At 39.5% G+C, this 20,000-nt stretch overlaps 1 protein-coding gene across 1 annotated transcript in view; it reads left to right on the top strand.

Moving 5' to 3' along the window:
- ARHGAP26 (Rho GTPase activating protein 26) overlaps positions 1 to 19,585 on the top strand; it is a 552,571-nt gene extending 532,986 nt beyond the window's left edge. Inside the window, exons 18-19 of the mRNA XM_044659871.1 lie at positions 12,316 to 12,426; positions 19,364 to 19,585. Coding sequence (XP_044515806.1) covers positions 12,316 to 12,426; positions 19,364 to 19,514 — 262 coding nt within the window. The 3' untranslated portion in view covers positions 19,515 to 19,585. The remainder of the gene's footprint in view (positions 1 to 12,315; positions 12,427 to 19,363) is intronic.
- The last annotated feature ends 415 nt before the right edge of the window (positions 19,586 to 20,000 follow it).

Here is a 20,000-nt window from a genome sequence, read left to right as displayed (position 1 = left end):
AAACTAATCTTTATTAATGCTTATGTTCTAACAGGGTAAACCAGGTATTCTTTATAAACACTCACATAGGGCAGTTTGGTGGTTCAATGGCTAGAGCACTAGGGCTAATGTTGGGAGGATCTGGGTTCAAATGTGACCTCAGATACTTCCTACCTGTGTTACGCTGGACAAAGTCACTTAATCCCAATTGACCAGCCTTTGCCCATCTATCTTAGAAGTTGTTTCTTGGGGGCAGCTGGCTGATTCAGTGGATTGAGAGCCAGGCCTAGAGATGGGAAGTCCTGGGTTCAAATCTGGCCTCAGACACTTCTAGCTGTGTGACCCTGGGCAAGTCACTTGACCCTCATTGCCTAGCCCTTACCACTCCTCTAACTTAGAACCAATACTTAGTATTGATTCTAAGATGGAAGGTAAGGGTTTAAAAAAAGTTGTTTCTAGGGCAGAAAGAAAGGGTTAAAAAGTTAATTAAAAAAAGAAAAATGTAAAAAAAAAACATACTTAAAAAAAACAAGTACATACAGAACAAATATTACTGGAATAAAAACAAGATAAGGGTATCAGGAGTCAGAGGAATCAAGAAAAGCTTCATGTAAAAAATGGTGCTTTGAATTGCTTGTTGGCTATGGAAGGGAGGAGGGGAGGGAAAGAATATGAATCATGTAACCATGGAAAAATATTCTAAATCAAATAAATAAATAACATATAAAAATGAAAAGTCTCCATAGAAGAAGTGAAAAGAAAAAAAAATGGTGCTTGAAGGAAAAGAGGGAACTTTGTGATGCTGAGATGAAGAGGGAATACATTCTAGAGATGAGTGATAGCCAGTACATAGACACATAAAAAGGAATTAATATAATAATAGAAACAACACTAATAACAGCTAGTATTTATATAGAGCTTTAAAGTTTGCAAAGCAGTTTACAATTTTCTCATTTTATCCTCATAACAATACTAGAAAGTCGCTTCTATTATGAACCCTATTTTATAGATGAGGAAACGGAAGCAAACAGAGGTTAAGAGACTTGCCCAGGGTAACCTAGCTATTAAATATCTGAGATTGCATATGAACTCAGATTTTCCTAACTCCATCTACCGTACCACCCACCTGCCCATAACATTAAGTGTCAGGTATCAGAAATAGTAAGAAGATCAGCTTGGCTAGATCCCATAGTGTGTGAAAGAGAATAATAGACCTCTAAGCTGGAAATGTAGGTTGAAAGTAGGTTACGAAGTTTAAAAAGCTAAACAGAGGAGTTACATTTCAACCTAAAAGACACAAGGAGCCCTTGGTACTAGTTGAGTAGAGGACTAGCACAGTCTGATCTGTTGCAACTTAAGGAAGGTCCCCTTTGGCAGGACTAGGGCAGTGAGAAATTTGAGGATGAGAGAGCTATTGGGAGACCATTGTAGTTATCTAAATGAAAGACCAAAAAGACTGAAAACCAAAATGGTGGCTAAGGATAGAGAGAAGAGATTGGATGTGAGGGCTGTTGTAGAGTTAGAAATGGCAAGGTTTGCTAAGAAATTGGATGATATGAGAGAGTAAGAGAGGAATCAAGGATAATGCTCCCTGACCCAAAAGAGGAAATGAATGAAACCACCATTTTTTAGGCTTGTCTAACGGCATCACTTATCCCGCCAACTAGGCAAGGGGCTATTTATAGAGCTGTCATGGCAACAGTAAAGTGATGGCCGTGTGGAGATGAGACACCAGTTGTTCTGACTCAGCAATGGTTGTCTTCCCCAGGTAACAGAACCTAATGTGAGTTTCCAGTGGGCTGTGTTTAATTTTTTTCCTTTACCCTCTCCCTTTCCATTGATCTAAGAGCTAATTTTTTTTAAGTGGCACGTAGACATCTTTTAAACCAAGTCAGATATACTAACCTTTTGACTGAAAATTAGGGAATAGTACGGCTGGAGAAAGTCCTAAAGATCATCCAGGCCAACCTCATTTTACAGATGAGATAATTTGAGGTTTTGGAGAAGGGAAGTTATACAGTAAGAGCTAAACAAATTGAGAATAAAAATAGTCTGGCTATCCATCAACTGAGCCACCTAACTGTCCCCAATATGCATTTATTAAATATCTACTATGTGCCAAGCTGTATACTAGGCATGGAGGGGATACAAGCAGTGAAACAATCTCGAGCCACAAGGAATTGACATTCTAATGGGGAGAGAGGGAGAGACAGAGAGTAAGGAAAAAAGGAAGGAGCTCACTTAATGTTAAGCGATCCAGAAAGTGTCATCACATGTATTCAAATACTTGTTGAAAGGGTGGAAGGAGGGACGGATGGATTTGGAATCAGGAAGATTTAGGTTTAAATCTGCCCTCCAATATTGATTTACTTGGCTGTGTGACCCTCAGCCTGAGTTTCCTCATTTGCAAAATGGCAACGATACTAATACCTCCCTCACTGAGCTATGAAGCTCAGAGGAGATGTTCATAAAGTGCTTTGCAATAATCATTCTTGCCTTCTGGTAATAACAATCTAACTGCTAACAACTCTTACCAAGTTGAAGTTCTTTGGAGACTTTTAAATAACCAACAGGTTTGTAATTACTACTTTGCATACAAATACATGCTATATTTTCTAAAATGGTTTGTTCTTTCTCTATGCTAGGTAAAATAATTCCCTTAGGAAATCTTGTTTTTTGCTTAAGAATTTACATTTTTGTAGTTACATTATGAGGTTCATAATGTTCCTTCCTCACAACCACCTTTTAAGAAGATAGTGATAATTCACATTTATTTGGCAAATTTATTTTAATATCTGCAAGTTTTTCTCAGAAGAATCCTTTGAAGGACACAGGACAGTGCCCATTTTACAGATAAAAGACTTTGATAAATCAAATATCCTGCCTATATCAGACGGCATCCAAGTTAGTAGGATCTGTATCCTTCAAGTCCCTCTTTCCTTTGGACCAGGCTCTTTAAGTAAATACTTTTCTCATAGATGGTTGCAGACAAAAATTTCTGTGTAGCCTAGGGCAAATTAATCCTGACTGGATACAGAGGATAAGAATTAATAAAATTTCGCTGTAGTGGATTTTTTCACTCTTTTTATAGTATGGGACAGGAAGGCATATGGTTCAATATAAAAATTCTTTCACTCTAGGTTGTTTTCATTCACAGATGTTAAATCTGTTTTCCAGTGGAAAGGATGACTTCCCTGGAAAATCATTTTGAAAAGTTTTTTCCAATAGAGCCCATGTGCTCCACTGAACCAAATGAAAAGTGGGAAGGAGGGGGCTGCAGTTACCCAGAAACTCCGTGAGAAAGCATTTTTTAGTGGCAGCATAAGCTGTGGCACTGAACTTTTGTGGGCAGAGGAGGGAGGAGATAGATTTTGTATATGGATTCACTAAAGAAAAAATAAATTAAATGGCAGTTCATTTGGTAATTAGGAATTAATTATTTTTAATGTCCCATATATTTAGACTAGACTTAGCACATACAGATGGGGGTGGGAGGTGGGGAGGGAATGAAACATTCCCTCAAAGTTAAGTACCCAAGGGCTTTTACCTCTATCTCTGATGCCTTTCCTGGTCATCAAGCACAGATTGGTATTGTATTATACCAGATGTTTGACTGAATATTTTAAGACATTATCTTAAACAGTGCCTTCTGTTGATCAGAGTTCTTGATATGATAGAATATTTTTAGGCTCCTTATTCAAGGAATTCCCTTTCCCCATGGTTGCAGTTAAGCGGAAAGCTAACATCCAGGCCCTTCCCTTCTGTTATAGTTATTCTTTTGTTTCAGGGGTGGACAGTTTAGAAACATAGGGAATTCTTTTTGCAACTTCCCTCCCCTGCCTGCACCCGGCCTGAGTCCAAACAGGAAACAGTTCCTGCAAGGAGATGGTATAAAGAAAAACTCCAGATGGCCAATGACTTTAAGGCCACCGAGTTAAAAGGACAGTCTCATTTATCGAACATGAAAGGAGTCCCCTTTGGTATCCTTCACCCAAGAGAAAGGAAGGGACTATTGCTTTATAGGGATGGTTCTCTAATTCTCAGATAGCCAAGGTGTTGCTTCTGTCACTCTCAGAGAGCAGATGGATGGAAATGTGTCATTGTGGACTTAATTTTGGAGGGAGCTTGGAGGCTAGCTAGTCCAGTTCCCTTATTTTATAGATAAAGAAGCAAGATTGAGTGGCTTAACCAAATTCATACAAATGATGGTGATGACGGTGGGAGGAAGAGGAGTACTAGTTGGGCTCTTCCCTAAAGTTTAATGGAGTGTTGCATCCCTAACCCCTTAGGTTCCTGACCCTTCACCTCTGTTTCTCCACTCTCCCAGGGATTGCCTCCCTACCCTCCTCAAAAAGAAACAAAACTTAACAAAAACCTTTGCATTATATAATTTACAAATAAATAATATATAAAGTTTGCAGAATGCTCTGTGTATGTGTGCATACTTGTGCTCTTTAAGCTTTAATAGACTGAAACTGCATTGAGACTTTTGGGACATCAGGTATATGTGTATTCGTATATAATATATATTCACATTGAAAATCAAGTTAGTGGTAGAGCCAGGATTCAGATTTAGGTCCTCATATTCCAAATGTAGGGCTCTTTTCCACACTGCCAATTAATCCACAAGCATTTTAAAGCCTCTACTATGTTCCTGGCACTGTGTTAATTGCTGGCGTTACACTAATGATAAAAATAATAACTAGGTTTGATAATGGCACTTACTCTATGCCAGGCACTGTGCTAATTTCTGGGAATGCAAAGATGGAGGTGGACTAGTCACTGCCCTTAGGCTAACATTCTATCAGGGGGAGACAACTACTAGGTATAAAAGTACATAAAAAAATAAATAAAAGATAGTTTGGGGAGGGAGAGCACTAGAAGGATCAGGGAGAGATGCATGGTTTTGCCCAAGTTGAGTCATGAAGAAAGTAATGGATTCTGTGAGATGGAGTGGAAGAAGAGTGTATTCCAGGCATCTGAGAAAGCCAATGCAAAGGCCTCAGAGAAACAGGAAATAAATGTTTTGTGTGAACAGCGGGTATATAAGATCATCTGTTTGACTAAACTGTATGGGACAAAAAGGGGAGTGCTATATAATGATGTTAGAAAGAGAGGTTGGAGCTGGATCTGAAGGTATTTAAAAGCTAAACGGGGGTGGGGGGAAGGGGGGGCATTGGTGTTTGTACCCATAGGCAATGGGAAATTTAATGAGTTTAGTGAGTAGGGGAGTGACAGGCAATATTTGTGCTATAGGAAAATTAAAAAGCCAAAAGAACAATTATGCAAAAGATGCTGAGTTGCCAACCTTGAGAAATCCATTTTCTATGTAAAGATAAACACCATATTGACTTCCAATCATCATTTGTTCTAAGGCTGAATAAAACAGGGTATATTTTGTTTATATCCAGCATAGACCAGTGGCTTGAGAATTTTGTCTCAGAGCAGGCATAAGACTACTAGTAATAAAACAATAAATGTCTTGCAATAGAGGAATAATTAAATACATTATGATACATTAATGTAATAGAATCCTATAATGTAATTAAGACAGGCATTGTATGAAGAATACAAAGAAAATGAGGAGGCCTTTATAAAATATTGCAAAGTGAAAAAAAAAAAACAAGCTAGAAGACAGGGCACCTACTAACTAAAATTGTGAGATAAAGTAAATGAGAATGAATAGATGAAAAGTTCTGATAGGGACTTCGAGGAAGTGAATGAAATAGGGTTATGTTTTATGTACTGAAATGCATTTATTTTATTGTAAAATAGTTATTAAGTTGAGATATTTGTATTAATGTTTAACATTAAGGATTTGCTTTAATTTTTTTGATAAATCATTATTAAAAATAACCTCTATGAGTCATAGTACATAGAAACTTTTTTATATGATTAAAAATCTTTACAAATATCATGACAAAAAAAGTAATAACACACATGACTTCCAGTTACAAAGGGTCTAGCCCACATTATCTCATTTGCTTCTCCTGACATCCTTATGAATATAAGTAATGTGTTAGTCTCCCTATTTAACAGATGAGAAAATTGAGACTTAGAGAAGCTAAATAATTTCAAGGTCACATAGTAAATAAGTGGTAGTACTAAGGTTCAGACTTAAGCCATCTGATTCCAAATCCATAGTCCTTTGCAACTAACTTCCACAGTATCTTTATTTCCCTGGTCCTTGATAATTGGTACCCATCATCTGACCCCACACATCTCTTAACAGGAAGTGAGCTGGATTCTTTGTTTGTTTGTTTGTTTGTTTGTTTTTAAATACAACAACTCTGCCAGCTCTGGTCCCATTTAAAATAATTATGTGATGAGCTTAAGTGAGGATTGAGGTTTTCTGAACCAAAACTCAGGCCTCTCAGCAGGTATCACCAATTGCCCCTTCAAGAGTCCTAAGAGCTGTAGGCAATCATTGCTATTCATTTCCCAGCTCTTGCTCATTGCAATAAGATTTTTTGACAGAATTGTGATTTGTAAAGAGCAGAAGGTCCTTCTCCCACCCACCCCCAATATGTGATTTAAATAATTTTTGAATCTTTTCCGGCTTTAAGAACTCCTTGGCAACCTATACATCTGTTCCACCCTACCTCAAAACACTGTGACTAGCTTTCAAAGCAAAAGGCATCCTGGGTAAATCTAAGAAGAGATCTGTCCTTGCTTTCTTGTTGAACTGTTAGGAAATGCAGCTGATCAGTCTCCTTGAAAAGTGTAGTTTTGTAGAATGGCTGATCCTTTCTGTGAAACCTTTCACCTTATTGTCTGTCTCTAAACTGAGCAACCAGTTTGCCTCTCCCTCCCCCTTCAGTTTCCCTGGTTTTCCCATTATTCAGTTTTCTTAAACAGTAAATACAGATTTGCATACCCGCTTTTTGCAGAGTACTGTTAGGTGCTGAGGGAGACACAAAGTTCAGATTAGTAGTGTCAAACAAATTAAAACAAGATCTCTTTCATGCTACACTTGAGAGTATTATAGAGAATGTTGAGCCCACAACAGAAAGATAATGCCAGGCAGCAGCCTTCTTAGCTGCAGAAGATATCTGTGGAAAAGTGGAAGAACAGAGGGAAGTTAGGTATGGGCTGCACTAAACCCTAGGAAAGAGCTTAGCATCCAAATGGAGCCAGTTCTGTGTTCCCAAAAGTTGATTGGGGCAGAGACCTTAGTCTACTGAACCATGAATTGCCCAGCATAGGAGGAGGCTGAAATGTCTCACTCCCAGTGTAACCATCACAAGAGGGGAGGGAGTCAGAAAATGAACAGTGGGAGAAAAAAAGACAGAAATTACCAAAAACCTCTGGAAGAAGAAAACTCAGAGACTTTGTTAAATTTCTAGCAGATCTGAGCATAAGTGAAAAAAGATGGACATTGAATAATAAAGAGGCATTTAAAACATTTTTAGAAAGAACATTAGAACTAAAGCAATCATTTGCTTCTTGAATGCTCCAGACAATGAAATAAATGCAAGAGGGATTAAATGAACTCCGCCACCAAGGATAGCAACAGCAGAAGAGAGATCAATAAGAGACTTCTTGCTAAATGTATACAAGCTGATGATGGCAGAAGTCTGGTGGAAGAGATGATGGCAAGATAGGTCATTGCATTATGAACAGAACTTGGTAATTCCTTGCCTACAGTTGAATCATTATTTTCTGTAAAACATTACACTGGCGAGCTAGGTAGCTCAGTGAATAGAAAGCCAGGCCTAGAGACTGAAAGGTCCTGAATTCAAATTTACCTTTGGATACTTCTACCTGTATGACCCTGGCAAGTCACTTCACCTCTGTTGCCTAGCTCTTACCACTCATCTCCCTTGGAATCAATACTTAGAACTGATTCTAAGGTAGAAAGTAAGGTGGTTTTTGTTTTTTTTTTTTTTTCAAAATAAGAAGGTACATAAAAAGGGGGTAAGGGAGCACAATGTGTAGTATACCTGGGCCACATCAAAAGCTGACAGTGAAGGGAAGTGGTCCCTATGGTCTCCTAGGAAGACAAGAACTTCAAGAGGAATGGGTGAAGAGGAGAGGGTAAAGATTGAAAAAAGAGTGGAATTATAGGGAAGCCTTGACTTGGTGGTTGGAGTGGGACTCACTGACTCCTGGATGATAAGAAATGTCAGGGTTTGGAAACATTGTTTGGAAGTTGAAAGTTGAAAGTTTGGCACATTATTCTGGGTGCAGTCTATGAGAACTTGGTACTTAAAAAAACCACTCATCTTGTCTTGGAAGAAGAGAAGTTGAATTCCTGGGAGCAAATGACATCTTGAGGAGTGGGAGGGCATGGACCCAAAGAAGAGATGTAGAGACTTCATCTACGGTGTGACTTTATCATTTGACATTACTCTTGGGGTGAGGAAAAGATGCCTGATTCTGAGAGTATCAATGATTCATTCATAGAGATGTAGAGACTACATCTACAATATGACTTTGTCATTTGACATTACTCTTGGGGTGAGGAAAAGATGCCTGATTCTGAGAGTATCAATGATTCATTCATATCATCAACCAGGGCCAGGGGCTGAGGAGAAGGAAGATAATTATCACTTCTTTCCAGAGGGGTTAGACCAGGCATTCATTTTATTCATCACTTCCTGTGGGCTTCCATTTTCTCACCAGCAAGGAGGGCTCCTCCCTCCTCACCTTAAAGGAGCCTACAGACAGCGGGGAAACTGACTGGCCATCTCAGTTCAGGACCTCACATCCCTGGCTGTCCCAAATCAACAAATACTGGAGTTGTAAGCTCCCTGGCCCAGGACACTTACTGGTATCACCAGCCCCCCTATTATAAGCCTGTAGAGCCCCTTATTACACTATGCAGTGGGAATCAAGTCATTGCCCAGGGTCACTTGAGGCCAGATATGAATCCAGAACCTCCCATTTCTGGGCCTGACTCTCAATCCACTGAACTACCTAGAGACCCCCATTCACGCATTTCTGTAGTGAAAACGTCTGTAAACCTAAAAGGCATAAAGAGACCCTTCTAAGGAAGTAAACAAAAACAAAAGAAAAAATTCATAACCTTTATAATACATGATGGAGCGTATCTCTTTGTGCAAATATATTACTTAGAAGGGACCACAAGCCAGAGGAGTTTGCTACTTCTAAGATCCATTTTAAAGAAAACCTTTAAAAAATCTTAATGACTTATAGATCCCATTTGTAACCACTGAACAGAGGGAGTAGATTAGCCTTAGACTCTGGGCAGGACATCTATAAGGAGCCTCCAATTGGTCTTGGTATGAGCTTCGATTGCTTGCGCCAGCCCACAGTTCAGTTATTGTTGCCAGGCTTTCCCAACTGTATCATTATCCAGTTGGGAGGGGGTTTTGAGAAGGCTGGGAAAATGAGTCCTCTCTTGGAATCAGGGCCAAGTGCAGCCATCTGCTTCCAAAGGAAGAAGCTACAAATGGTGCAGTATAAATGAGCGGATGAGCTGGGTGATGGAGTTCAGTGAACATTTATTGAGTACCCACTATTTGCTTCCCCTTGGGGGAACAGAGATAAAAAACAAAACCATTCTCCTCCTTAAAGCTCTCTCAATACTGGGAGTTACTACACCTACACAGAGATAACCTGTACACATAACACAACAGTTTGTTCAGGGAGACAATACTAACTTCTAAGAGAGACTAGGAAAGGCTGATTGTGAGAAGTTGCCTCTATGCTGAGCCTTGAGGAAAGCAAAGAACTCTGAGAGGCAGGAGTGAGCTCTTTCCACATATTTTTTCCATGTGGGAAATTGTCTGCCACCACCTGCAAGAATTAAAAGCTGAGAAATAAAAATGGGCAGTGGAGTTGAAGGAACAATTAGCTAATAGGCCAGTTTTGTTGGAATATAAAAAAGTATAAAGTAGAGTGATATGAAATAAGTTTGGAATGGTAGAATGTAAATATTCCTGTGATAAATGGGACTTAATCTCTGCCTTACAAAGAAATAATGAAACATTCCCTTCAGGCTCAGTAAAGAGGCAGAGATTATAGATTTATAATTTAGTATGAACTCTCTCCCACAAGATTACTGGTTTGGCTATAAACAATTGTTTTTAATATATTTTGGATTGAGGAGGGGGTTGTAAGTAATAGTTCATTGGAGGTACAAGTTAAGAGAAAATAACTTTGGTGTAAAAACAAATGACAATAATAAAACTTTATCAAAAATAAAGCTAGGGTCAAGCTAAATTGTGGATTGAATTTAGCTTGAATTTATAGATGTAGTATACTACCAGGCTGGATAGTTTGAATTTTATCCCAGAGATTATTGGAAGCTACTTACTATTTATTTAGCACCTGCTCTATGTACTACACAGGGTAGACCCAAGCGTAAAAGAGTTTATTTTAAAAGGCTCTCAACTATTGAAATGTTAGTTTTGATGAACTATTCCTTCTACCCATCCCACCTCTCTTTTGTATTTATTTATTACAAGGAATTATTCTGAGGGGAGAATATATTTTGAAATGAAAGTAATATTTAAAAATCAGTAATTTTTTTAAAATTAAGGCACTGATAAGGAAAATATTAGAGTGACAGTAGATAACCTTCATCTGTCAATTATATATTGCTTTTTATCGTGATTCTTTTTTATATACTATAGATCTTGCTTCATGGTTTATCTTTTTTTATATATTATATAGCTGATCCCTCCAATTTATATTCTAAGCTCTTTGAGGTTAGAGACAAGAGCTTTGTGTTCTTTTCCATCCTGTAGGATGTTTGGCATTCTGGTGCACAATAAATGTTTGTTAACCCAGTAATTGAAAAAGGTGAGTGAGTAGCATTTGAAATCAGTCTATTCTACCCCCAAGCAATGAGTACAGAAAACCAAGTCAAGAGAGAATTGAAAAGAAAACTTTCAAAGTTGCTGGTAATTTTCATATGGATGGGAATCTCTTGGATTGAGTCTTAGGAAGTCTCTGTGTTAGAATTCTCTTGTTCAGCCCGCCCCACCCCCCACATTGTTTTTATTTTTCCTCTTGCAAATTAGGTGGTCACCTCTAAAATAAAACAGAATTAGATGCTTGCCTCCTGTTCAGGAAGGCACCATTTTAAAAAATCAATCTTGGCAAAGGATACAGAATAGTTGACTCTCTGATAAGGGCAAAGGGCATATCTTAGACCAAAAACAAATTATATTTCCATAGTTTATTTCATTTGATGTCCCCAAGAAGGAAAGCTGGTTTCTCTTCATCATTTTTCATGTTATAAATATTAACCAATTGGACTTAGCTGTGACCCAGGAGTAATATGCCTGGGTGCCCAAATGGTCACAAATCCTCCTATAGACAGTACATTCAAACCAGTGAAAAGGTCACCTAAGACACAAGGAACAGGTATCCATTGGTTCTTTATTTGATATATGAGTACTACATGGGTTTCATCATTTCCTTAGTATCTACTATATTATCTGAGCCTCTCTTCTTGATGGGGATTATTATTATATCTTGGTTATCTGGGGTAGTAAAAATAAGGCACAGCATCACATGAATAAAAGCCCACATGAAATCCCAAACAGATGTCCTCCACATCTAACTTTTTTTCTTTTTTTAAGGGGAATTCAACACTTAGCAACCCTGATTGGTTTAACCCCTTACACTTCCACCCTCTTTCCATCTGGAGGTTCCCACATGAAGCAAAATATTCATAATTCTAAGAAAGGAAAAGTAAAGGAGCTACCTAATTGATTTCCTAGCCCCAAAAGAGTTGACAATTGCCTGTTTATAAGGAATATCTCATAAAGGGCATGTTGCAGGTTCATCTCTACTCCAAATCATCTTTCTGCTGCTGCACTATTCTGAGTGCCAAACGTGCTAGGCTCATTTAGTTAAAAAAAATGTAAACAGGAAATTGTTTTCTGACTTAGTATGGACGGTGGCCCAGAGAAGAACCATTCCTGCTCAAAAGCAAGTCAGGATGAGGGGAACCAACTACATGGGGCCAAAGGTTTATAAGCAGGCAGTGTCCTGAAATGAGGTCAGGGGATGCCAGCAATATGGTATAGGTATGGAAGGACATGCAACCATTCTGAAAAATGTTGCTTTAACAAAAGAATGCACAACTGACTTTATCGTGGGAAGCTCCTGTAATTGGGTAAGCAGTTGTTCTGCAGGGCAAAGGTATGTGTTTATCTTCCAAGGAATTATAACAGGTACCCAATAATTTAATTTGCAGATTTCAGCACTGACATCTTGTTCCCAGATTTCAGTGTTCTTTCTTGTCTCCCCCAGCACCCTCTCCCCTTCCTCTTACCCCTCTCAGTCTTGTATTAATGCCTCGAGATCCTGTTTATTTTTCCCTGTGTTGTTGATAAGCGTTCTGGTTATGTTTTACAGCCCCCCGAATCCAAGCCCAACTTCACCCCTCTCACCGTCCTGGCCCATGTTCTCCGCGCCATCCAGCCCTATGCCCACCTCATCTACGTCCAGTGACTCATCCCCCATCAGGTCTGTTGCAGGGTTTGTTTGGTTTCATGTTGCTATTGCTGTATATTTTCATTTGCTTTGTCCTGCTTTCACTCGTTATTTTGGCTCCTGCTCAGGTTTGGACCCTGAAGCCCAAACCTGGACTTGCTTACCACGGGCCCCAAAGTATAACTAGGATCACAGAAGGATTCGGGACAAATTAATGAACGTTTGACCTCCTGTCAGCCCTATTAAAGGGATATCTGCATGGTGTTTCTAAATTTTGAGGATGCCATTTTGCTGGTTATGACCCCTTTCCCATACTACTAATGTGAAAAACAAAAATCTTGAGCTTGAGGGACAATTCACCTAAGCCAGTGGTCACTTCTCATATAAATTCCATTTGTACTATTGTTGGTATACTAAAATTTGAGGATGGGTTTCTGAAATGGAATTTCCTTAAATAAAGTTCCCATATTGGTCATTAATTAAGTCAAATAAACCCTCTGAGCTTTAGTATATACTATCTTTAAAATGGAAATAACTTTGGACCCATGCCCCCTTGCCCTTCATTTCTTGTCTCTCTCCCTTGTAATCAAGCAGTATTTATTCCTTATTCCATACTAAAGGTTATGGGTATTGACAAATGGATCGATGGTGATTAAACAACATTGCTGCCCTTGAGGAGCTTATAATCAAATGGAGGAGACATAAATAGTCTTAAGAAGGGCTTAGAACAAATGAATGGATAATAGATGCTTGGCAAGTTATTAATGAGAAATTGGCACTATATGAGACTTGCTCTCAATAGTTGGAAAATGGTATTGTGCAATAAGAAGATACCGTTTCCCTAAATGCTGCTATTAGAAAATAATAAGTCAGATGGACAACTGGTCACAAAATACATTGGGTCAAGAGCTAATCCCTCCCCACCCATACTGTTGGTGCCCTGAGCTGCTTCATTTCCATTAAGCATCACGTGTCATGCTCATCTGTAGTATGTCATGTCTCTTTCCATTGGTGAGCAAAACAATCTGTTTTCTCTACCGGAGGAGAGTTCTTCCTTCATTTTTTTTTGACTTCTAGATTTAAGTTCTATGGTCCATTCCCCTAGGACCCTTCATAGGGAAGGTGCCACATCAGGAAAGGCTGCCTTTGACTGCCCCTTGTGTGCCTGGTGTCACACTCTTATTAAATAGCAGACCTGTAACTCAATCATCTGACCACAAGTCCAGAACCTTGACCATACCTTCCTTACTGCTGTTAAATTTTACTCTTAAGAGACTTAAGCAATTTAGTGCCCTATTCCTTAGTGCCTTTTTTTCATTAGTTGGACCTAGGTAAAAAGGCCAAACATCAATACTTTTAATGAAAACTACTTGAGGGACAGCTAAGAAGTACAGTAGGTAGAGCACCAGGCTTCCAGTTGAGAGGACCTGGGTTCCAGTCTGGCCTTAGGCATTTCCTATCTATGTTACCCTGGGCAGATCACTTAATGCTGATTGCCTAGCCCTTGCAATTCTTCTGTCTTAGAATTCAAAGACAGAAAATATGTTTTGTTTTTTTTTTAAAATGAGCAATGTTCTTACAACACTATCAAAGAAGTCATATCAGGGAATGTGGTAGAATATATATATATATATACACACATATATATATATCATATATACAGATATTATGAACACATAAAATGTGTACATATCACTTTTGCTATTATTTCATTCTATTCTCACAGTAGCCCTGTGAGATTAATAGACCATGTGGCACTCTTCCTATCTCAGAGATAGGAAGTTGAGATGCACAGATCAAGTGAATACCCAGAGGCTGCACAATGAATTAGAGCTAAGACTAGAACCTGGGGCTTCTTATTTTTACCCCAGCATTCTTTATTCTAACCCAGAGTTTGTTAACCTAGGGTCAATACACTTTTTAAAAAAAATATTGAATAAATAATTAATGAATATTAATGAAATATTTGATACTTAAATATATTTTAATTCTATGAATATAATTCATTTCAATATAATTCAAGTCAATTGATTCTCTTTTTAATCTTATGTACTTAATTTTATATATTTAAATACATTCTGAAAAGGAATCCATAGGCTTCACCAGATTGCCCAAGGAGTCTTTGCCATGCAGTAAGATTAAGAATTTCAGCTCTAAAGGGCACCACTCCAGGGTTGGCTGCAAATCTAGTTTGAGACTAGCCTGACACTAGAGATGTAAATTCAGCTTCCTGAAAAGGTACACATGGGTGGAGATTCTTTGTTCCATGTGTTTGTTCTTAGGTTCCTCCCCAGTGATGGTGTGAACATTAAGCTCCCTGAGTCTCCTATTGTCCAAGCTGTTTCCTAGAAATCAATTATGGGCTCTGGAAAACACCTCTATCAATTCTCTGTGACCCTGGGGCATGCCATTGTCTCTTGGCTTAACCCATTCCTCTCTACCTGTTACAATATGAAACACAGCAAGTCTTGGAAAGCAGACTGAACTAGTAAAAGTGGCATTGAACTTGGGAATCATTAGACCTGGGTTCAAGTATTGCCTCTGCAACTTACTAGATGAGTTTTCAGGCGATAGTCACCACCTTGCCGGGTTTCCATTTCCTAATCTCTAAAATGGGAGCTCATGTACTTCTCCCATCTATTGGGATGAAAATAATTTGTTAAACCATCAATTGCTATGTAAGTGTGAAGTGATAATAGTGTTTTTAGAAATATTGCTTTAGAAATTTGCCTTCCAGAGCCCTAAATTACTCGGGCACTAGGAAAGGCTTGTTCCTAAATTTTGATAAGGAGACATATAGTGAGCAGTTAGTGTCTAGGTAAAAGGTACTGACCCATTACAAGTAGTTGTTTCGTTCAGCAGAAATAATAAGGTATCCATTGGCATTCAACAACCCATATTTCAATTCTGTGAATATAATTCATTTCAATATAATCCAAGGCAATTGATTCTCTTTTTAATCTTATATACTTAATTTTATATATTTAAATACATTCTGAAAAAATATCCATAGGCTTCACCAGATTGCCCGAGGAGTCTTTGACATGCAGTAAGATCAAGAATTTCTGCTCCAAAGGGCACCACTAGGTCTAGAATGTCCAACTTTTTCATTCTTTTTTCCCCCTTAATTCAACTTTGCTCAGAAATTATTCAAAGGTTAGAAGGATGCTAGTGGCGATATTCCTAAATCCGCAAAAGATTTGTAATGGAAAGTGAAGGACTGCCTTTTGCTCAGTAGTGACCCCTCTGGCCAATATTGGAGTAGCACCCTAAATAGGAGGCAACTACAGAACTATCTGTGGAGCTGCCATTTTGAAACCACCCAAGGAAGAAATTGGATATGCAATGAGTATGGTTGATTCAAATCTCTGTGAGCCTGCACTGTTGAAAGTATGTGATTGATACCTTGGGACAATCAGCCATTCAGTGGGTCACAAATGCTTGCTATTGCAGCATATAGCCAAAAGGTGGTGACATCTGCCTGCCCTTCATTTCGTGTGGGGCCTACAAAAAATAAAAGTTAAAAAAAAAAAAACCTGCAAGTTCAGATTTCTTTCCTTGGGGAGAACCTTTTTTTTTTTAAAAAGTAATAATTCCATGAATTTCTTTAGACTTTCTAGTATCAATGTCGTCTGGCTTATCTCTCCCTTCTTTCACTTGTTTTGGTTTTGACTGTTGCATAAACAATTCTTCTGACCATCAGGAAAATAATACTGTATCCAACCTTTGCACAACACAGTGGTTGCTTAGAGGTCTTAACAGAAGGACCAAGTCAATCTATCACACAATCTTGACCAGATCTATGGGTGCCTGACAAGGGGAAAGTGTATCATCATTCTGCAAGCCTTGCAAGGGCATACGAGGGAAACTCCGCTGAGTGCTTTCCTGGCCCCTTGCCATGCTCAGAGGCAAAAATTAAAAATGAACCGGCAGAACCCAAACGAGTTCATGCCCTTGAAGCCCTGCTGGAGCCTTGAAGGGCAGTGGTACAGGAGCAGCGGGGATATCCCTGTGCCAACTCCACCCCTCTTGAAATGCCACCGAGGGGCAAAATGGGAGAGGGAAAGAAGAGCCATGAAGGGCCAAAGAAGCCCTGTGAGGTTTTTTGAAAAAAATCAAGAAACCAAAGCCAAAATCCTTGAACATGACCTCAAATGACTGGATTTTTCCATGCGGGTAAGAACCTAGTGCTCTGTTTGGGGCTAAGATAGAGCACGGGAGTGAAGAGAGGAGGCCATCCCCGATCTTGTTAGGGTGGCAAGTTTTTAAAAATTTTCCCTGGAGAATAGGAGCCAGCCCTTCCCAAAGCCATCCAGATACTCCCTCTATCTTCTTATACCTATAGTAGCATTAGAAGGGGATCCTGGGAGGGTAGAGAAAGGAGAGGAGCCCATGGGGGAGAAGCCTCAAGCCTCGTAGGGAGCATGTCGGCTATGCCTTTAGATGGCCACGAGGAAAAAGCAGGACCCTTTTATCATCTAATATGAGCCTGATAATTGTTTATTGATCGATTGATCTCACCTCTCTTCTCCTCAAGACTCCCTTTCACCCAGAAAGCACAAGGTAACTGTTCTTTTACTGCTTTATATAAAAACTCACTGCTAGCCAGATTGCCATCTCTTGCATGACCAGCCTCCCCTCTTGGATATTCCAGCAGCCACTCTCCTTCCTCAGTGGTTTCCTTTATCCATCCATATTTTTTTAATTACTGTTTTAAAATTTGGTTAATGAGAAACTTTTTTGAAATTCCGGTCTGTGAAAATCCATTCTGTCCCTTGGTACTCCCTCACTACTTCACCTTCCTCCATCTCTTTTTCCCACTTGCTCTGTCCCTCCCCTTCCCCCTGGGGGCAGGGAGTCAGATTGGGAACCTGTTATTTAAGACATTGGCCAACCTGGGAGGATTCTTTATGCTCTCATCTCAACGATACACTTGTACCTTGTTGTCAGTCACATACTTTTTCCACCTTCTTGGCAGTTTGAGCCTTTGCTATTTCAGCACTTTTCACAACCGGATTACCCAGTCTGCCCTATAAAATTTGCTTTCCCCCACCATCATCGCAGCCACCACCACCATCCACCACTACCACTTTAAAAAAAAAGCCAATTTATTTCTCCCTGGGGATTTGTACATTTTTTGCATTTAGCCCTGAGCTGTCAGGCACAGCCCTAGTTTAGATCACAGGGTATGGTTAACCCCCTTGTCTCATAAATCTTTTGCTTTTTTCCAAATGATATTCATGGGGAAGAGTTCTCTTCAAGTTGGTGCTTGTGAATTTTTTAAGGGTTTTCCTTCCTGTCTACCCCAAGCCCCATCCCATTTTCACTCTCTTGCATAGGACTTGGATGCTGAAGCACTCAAAAGGACAAGAGTAAATTGTGTCCTGGCAGCAAAATTGGGACAGCCATCTGTTCTGAGCATCCAAGTTTTCAGTATTTTTCTTTAACCTTGTCAATTTTCAAGGCCCAGGAATTTTAGATAACTAACCCTACCACTATTCCCCTCACCTTCTTCATCTAGATCTCTTCCTTTCCCAAGCAAGAAGCTGGCTTTTAGTGGTTAAAACAGTGGTTCCCAAATTTTTTTGGCCTACTGCCTCCTTTCCAGAAAAAATTTTATTTAGCCTCCTGGAAATTAATTTTTTTTAATTTTAATAGCAATTAATAAGAAAGATAAATGCACCTGTGGCCATCACCACCTCACTGGATTGCTGCAGCACCCACCAGAGGGCGGTAGCACCCACTTTGGGAATCACTGGGTTAAAAGAAGAAATATAACTACAGTTGTCCCTTAAGTGTCCCTCCCCCAACTAAAAGACTGTTTCTGCAGCTGCCCATGTCAACTTAAGCTAACTTCTGCCACTCCACTAAAAACCAAAACAAGTATTTCCACTGGGCCCAGGTTTCAGTCTATCCACAGAATGGTACAAATGAGGATAAATATCAATAAGTAAATCCTCAAATAAGTAGGTTAGAAAATACATCCTAACTCTCTGCTGCTTCTTTAGTAGTCAGTCACCAGTAATATCTCATTTTCCACAGTGAGCTCCCAGAACACCTTCTTTTCGTTTTTTACAATAAATGGACTGATTCTTATAAGATCTTGCATTCATGTCACTTGCTCAATTGACCTCAAATAATTAATACTCCTCCCTCTCCCAAAAGGAATCTCTCAGAGTTGGTCATCAGTCATAAGGCATCATTTGGGTGCTGTTTTAATTCCCAAAAGCCCTAAAGAAATTGGTGTGTATCCCAAAGTACTTGGCCTTGGGAGACAATTATTAAATAAGCATCTCTAATTACAAGTAGGACAAAAGCATATGAATGAGGAATAGTGCCCTCTGACATCTTGCTTTTCCAGCAGATCCTAGCCTCCCTCCCCCCAACAAAAAAAAATCTAAAAAAATAACATGTGAAAGGGTCCCCCAATCAACCTGGGTGTCCTAAACAAAGACCCAGATTTTCTGGAATTTCTTCTTTCTGACTCACGAGACATTCCCCAATTTCAACAAAAGCCTCTCCCAAAGATCTCCTGCAGTACAACCTGTTGAAGCTTCCCAGACCCAGCCTTTTCAACCCCAAGACAACCCTCAGGTGCTCCCATTCCGAAATTCTTGTAGGGCCAGGCTCATTTGACACTCTTCAGTATTTTTCAGGGTAAGCTTCAGTGTGGCAACAGGATGGCCCTAGTGGAAGAATGGTGTCCCAGAAAGTTCTGCTTTTATCTGAATATTTCTCATTTTTCTTCTCTGACCCATGCAATTTTTCCATCTCATGTTCTGACACCTGGTAGTTTTCTCACATCTTCCAATGAGAAAGAGACAGAGAAGTAGGTGGCTTATAAGGAGAAAAGGGGGTGGAGGTATATCTTGGATTTATAGAGAAGTTGGTTTCTTCTTTGTTTGTTTGTCTCACTTTGAGGTTTTGTTTTGTGCGTGGAGACCCACTAAATAAACTCCTGTTTTCACAGCTCACCCTACCGGAAAGCAAAAGCCTTGTATGCCTGCAAGGCTGAACATGACTCAGAACTCTCGTTCACAGCAGGCACTGTCTTCGATAATGGTGAGTGTTTCATTCCTCCACAGGAGTCGGGGGGGGGGGGGACCCTTCACACCCTTTAGAGGCCCCACACAAATGGTCAGAGATATATAAAGAATATGGTTGAATCCTTATTGTATTTTTTTTCTCACTACATGACATAACATTTGTGGGCAGGGCGATTGGGTGTGGAGAAGTACTAAAAGTAAAAAAAAAAATATTATATATATATATATATATATATTGCCAGCTGGTGAATGGGCTCATCCTTCCCCTTCCCTGCTTCTGAAAGCATAGAGACAAGAATCTGAAAGAGAGAGATGGAGATGAAAGAAGTGATTGACAGAGAGCTGGGAGTGGTTAAAAGCATGGGATGGCATGTCTGGGACCAGGAGTTTCACCACTCACTTGGGGGACCAGGAGCAAGTCAGGTCCTCCCTACATCCCAGGTTCAAGGTTGCTTTACAGAACAGGCAGGGCAGATTCTCTGCATGCCAGGGCATTAAGTAGAGACTAGGAGCAACAAACTCTAGTAGCAGCCATTGTGCTGGCACCTTCTTTAGCCCCCA

This window comes from Gracilinanus agilis, chromosome 2, assembly GCF_016433145.1.
Source record: "Gracilinanus agilis isolate LMUSP501 chromosome 2, AgileGrace, whole genome shotgun sequence".
Classification (NCBI taxonomy): domain Eukaryota; kingdom Metazoa; phylum Chordata; class Mammalia; order Didelphimorphia; family Didelphidae; genus Gracilinanus; species Gracilinanus agilis.
The sequence above is the reverse complement of the archived record's forward strand: the minus strand, read 5'-3'. Positions and strand labels throughout refer to the sequence as shown.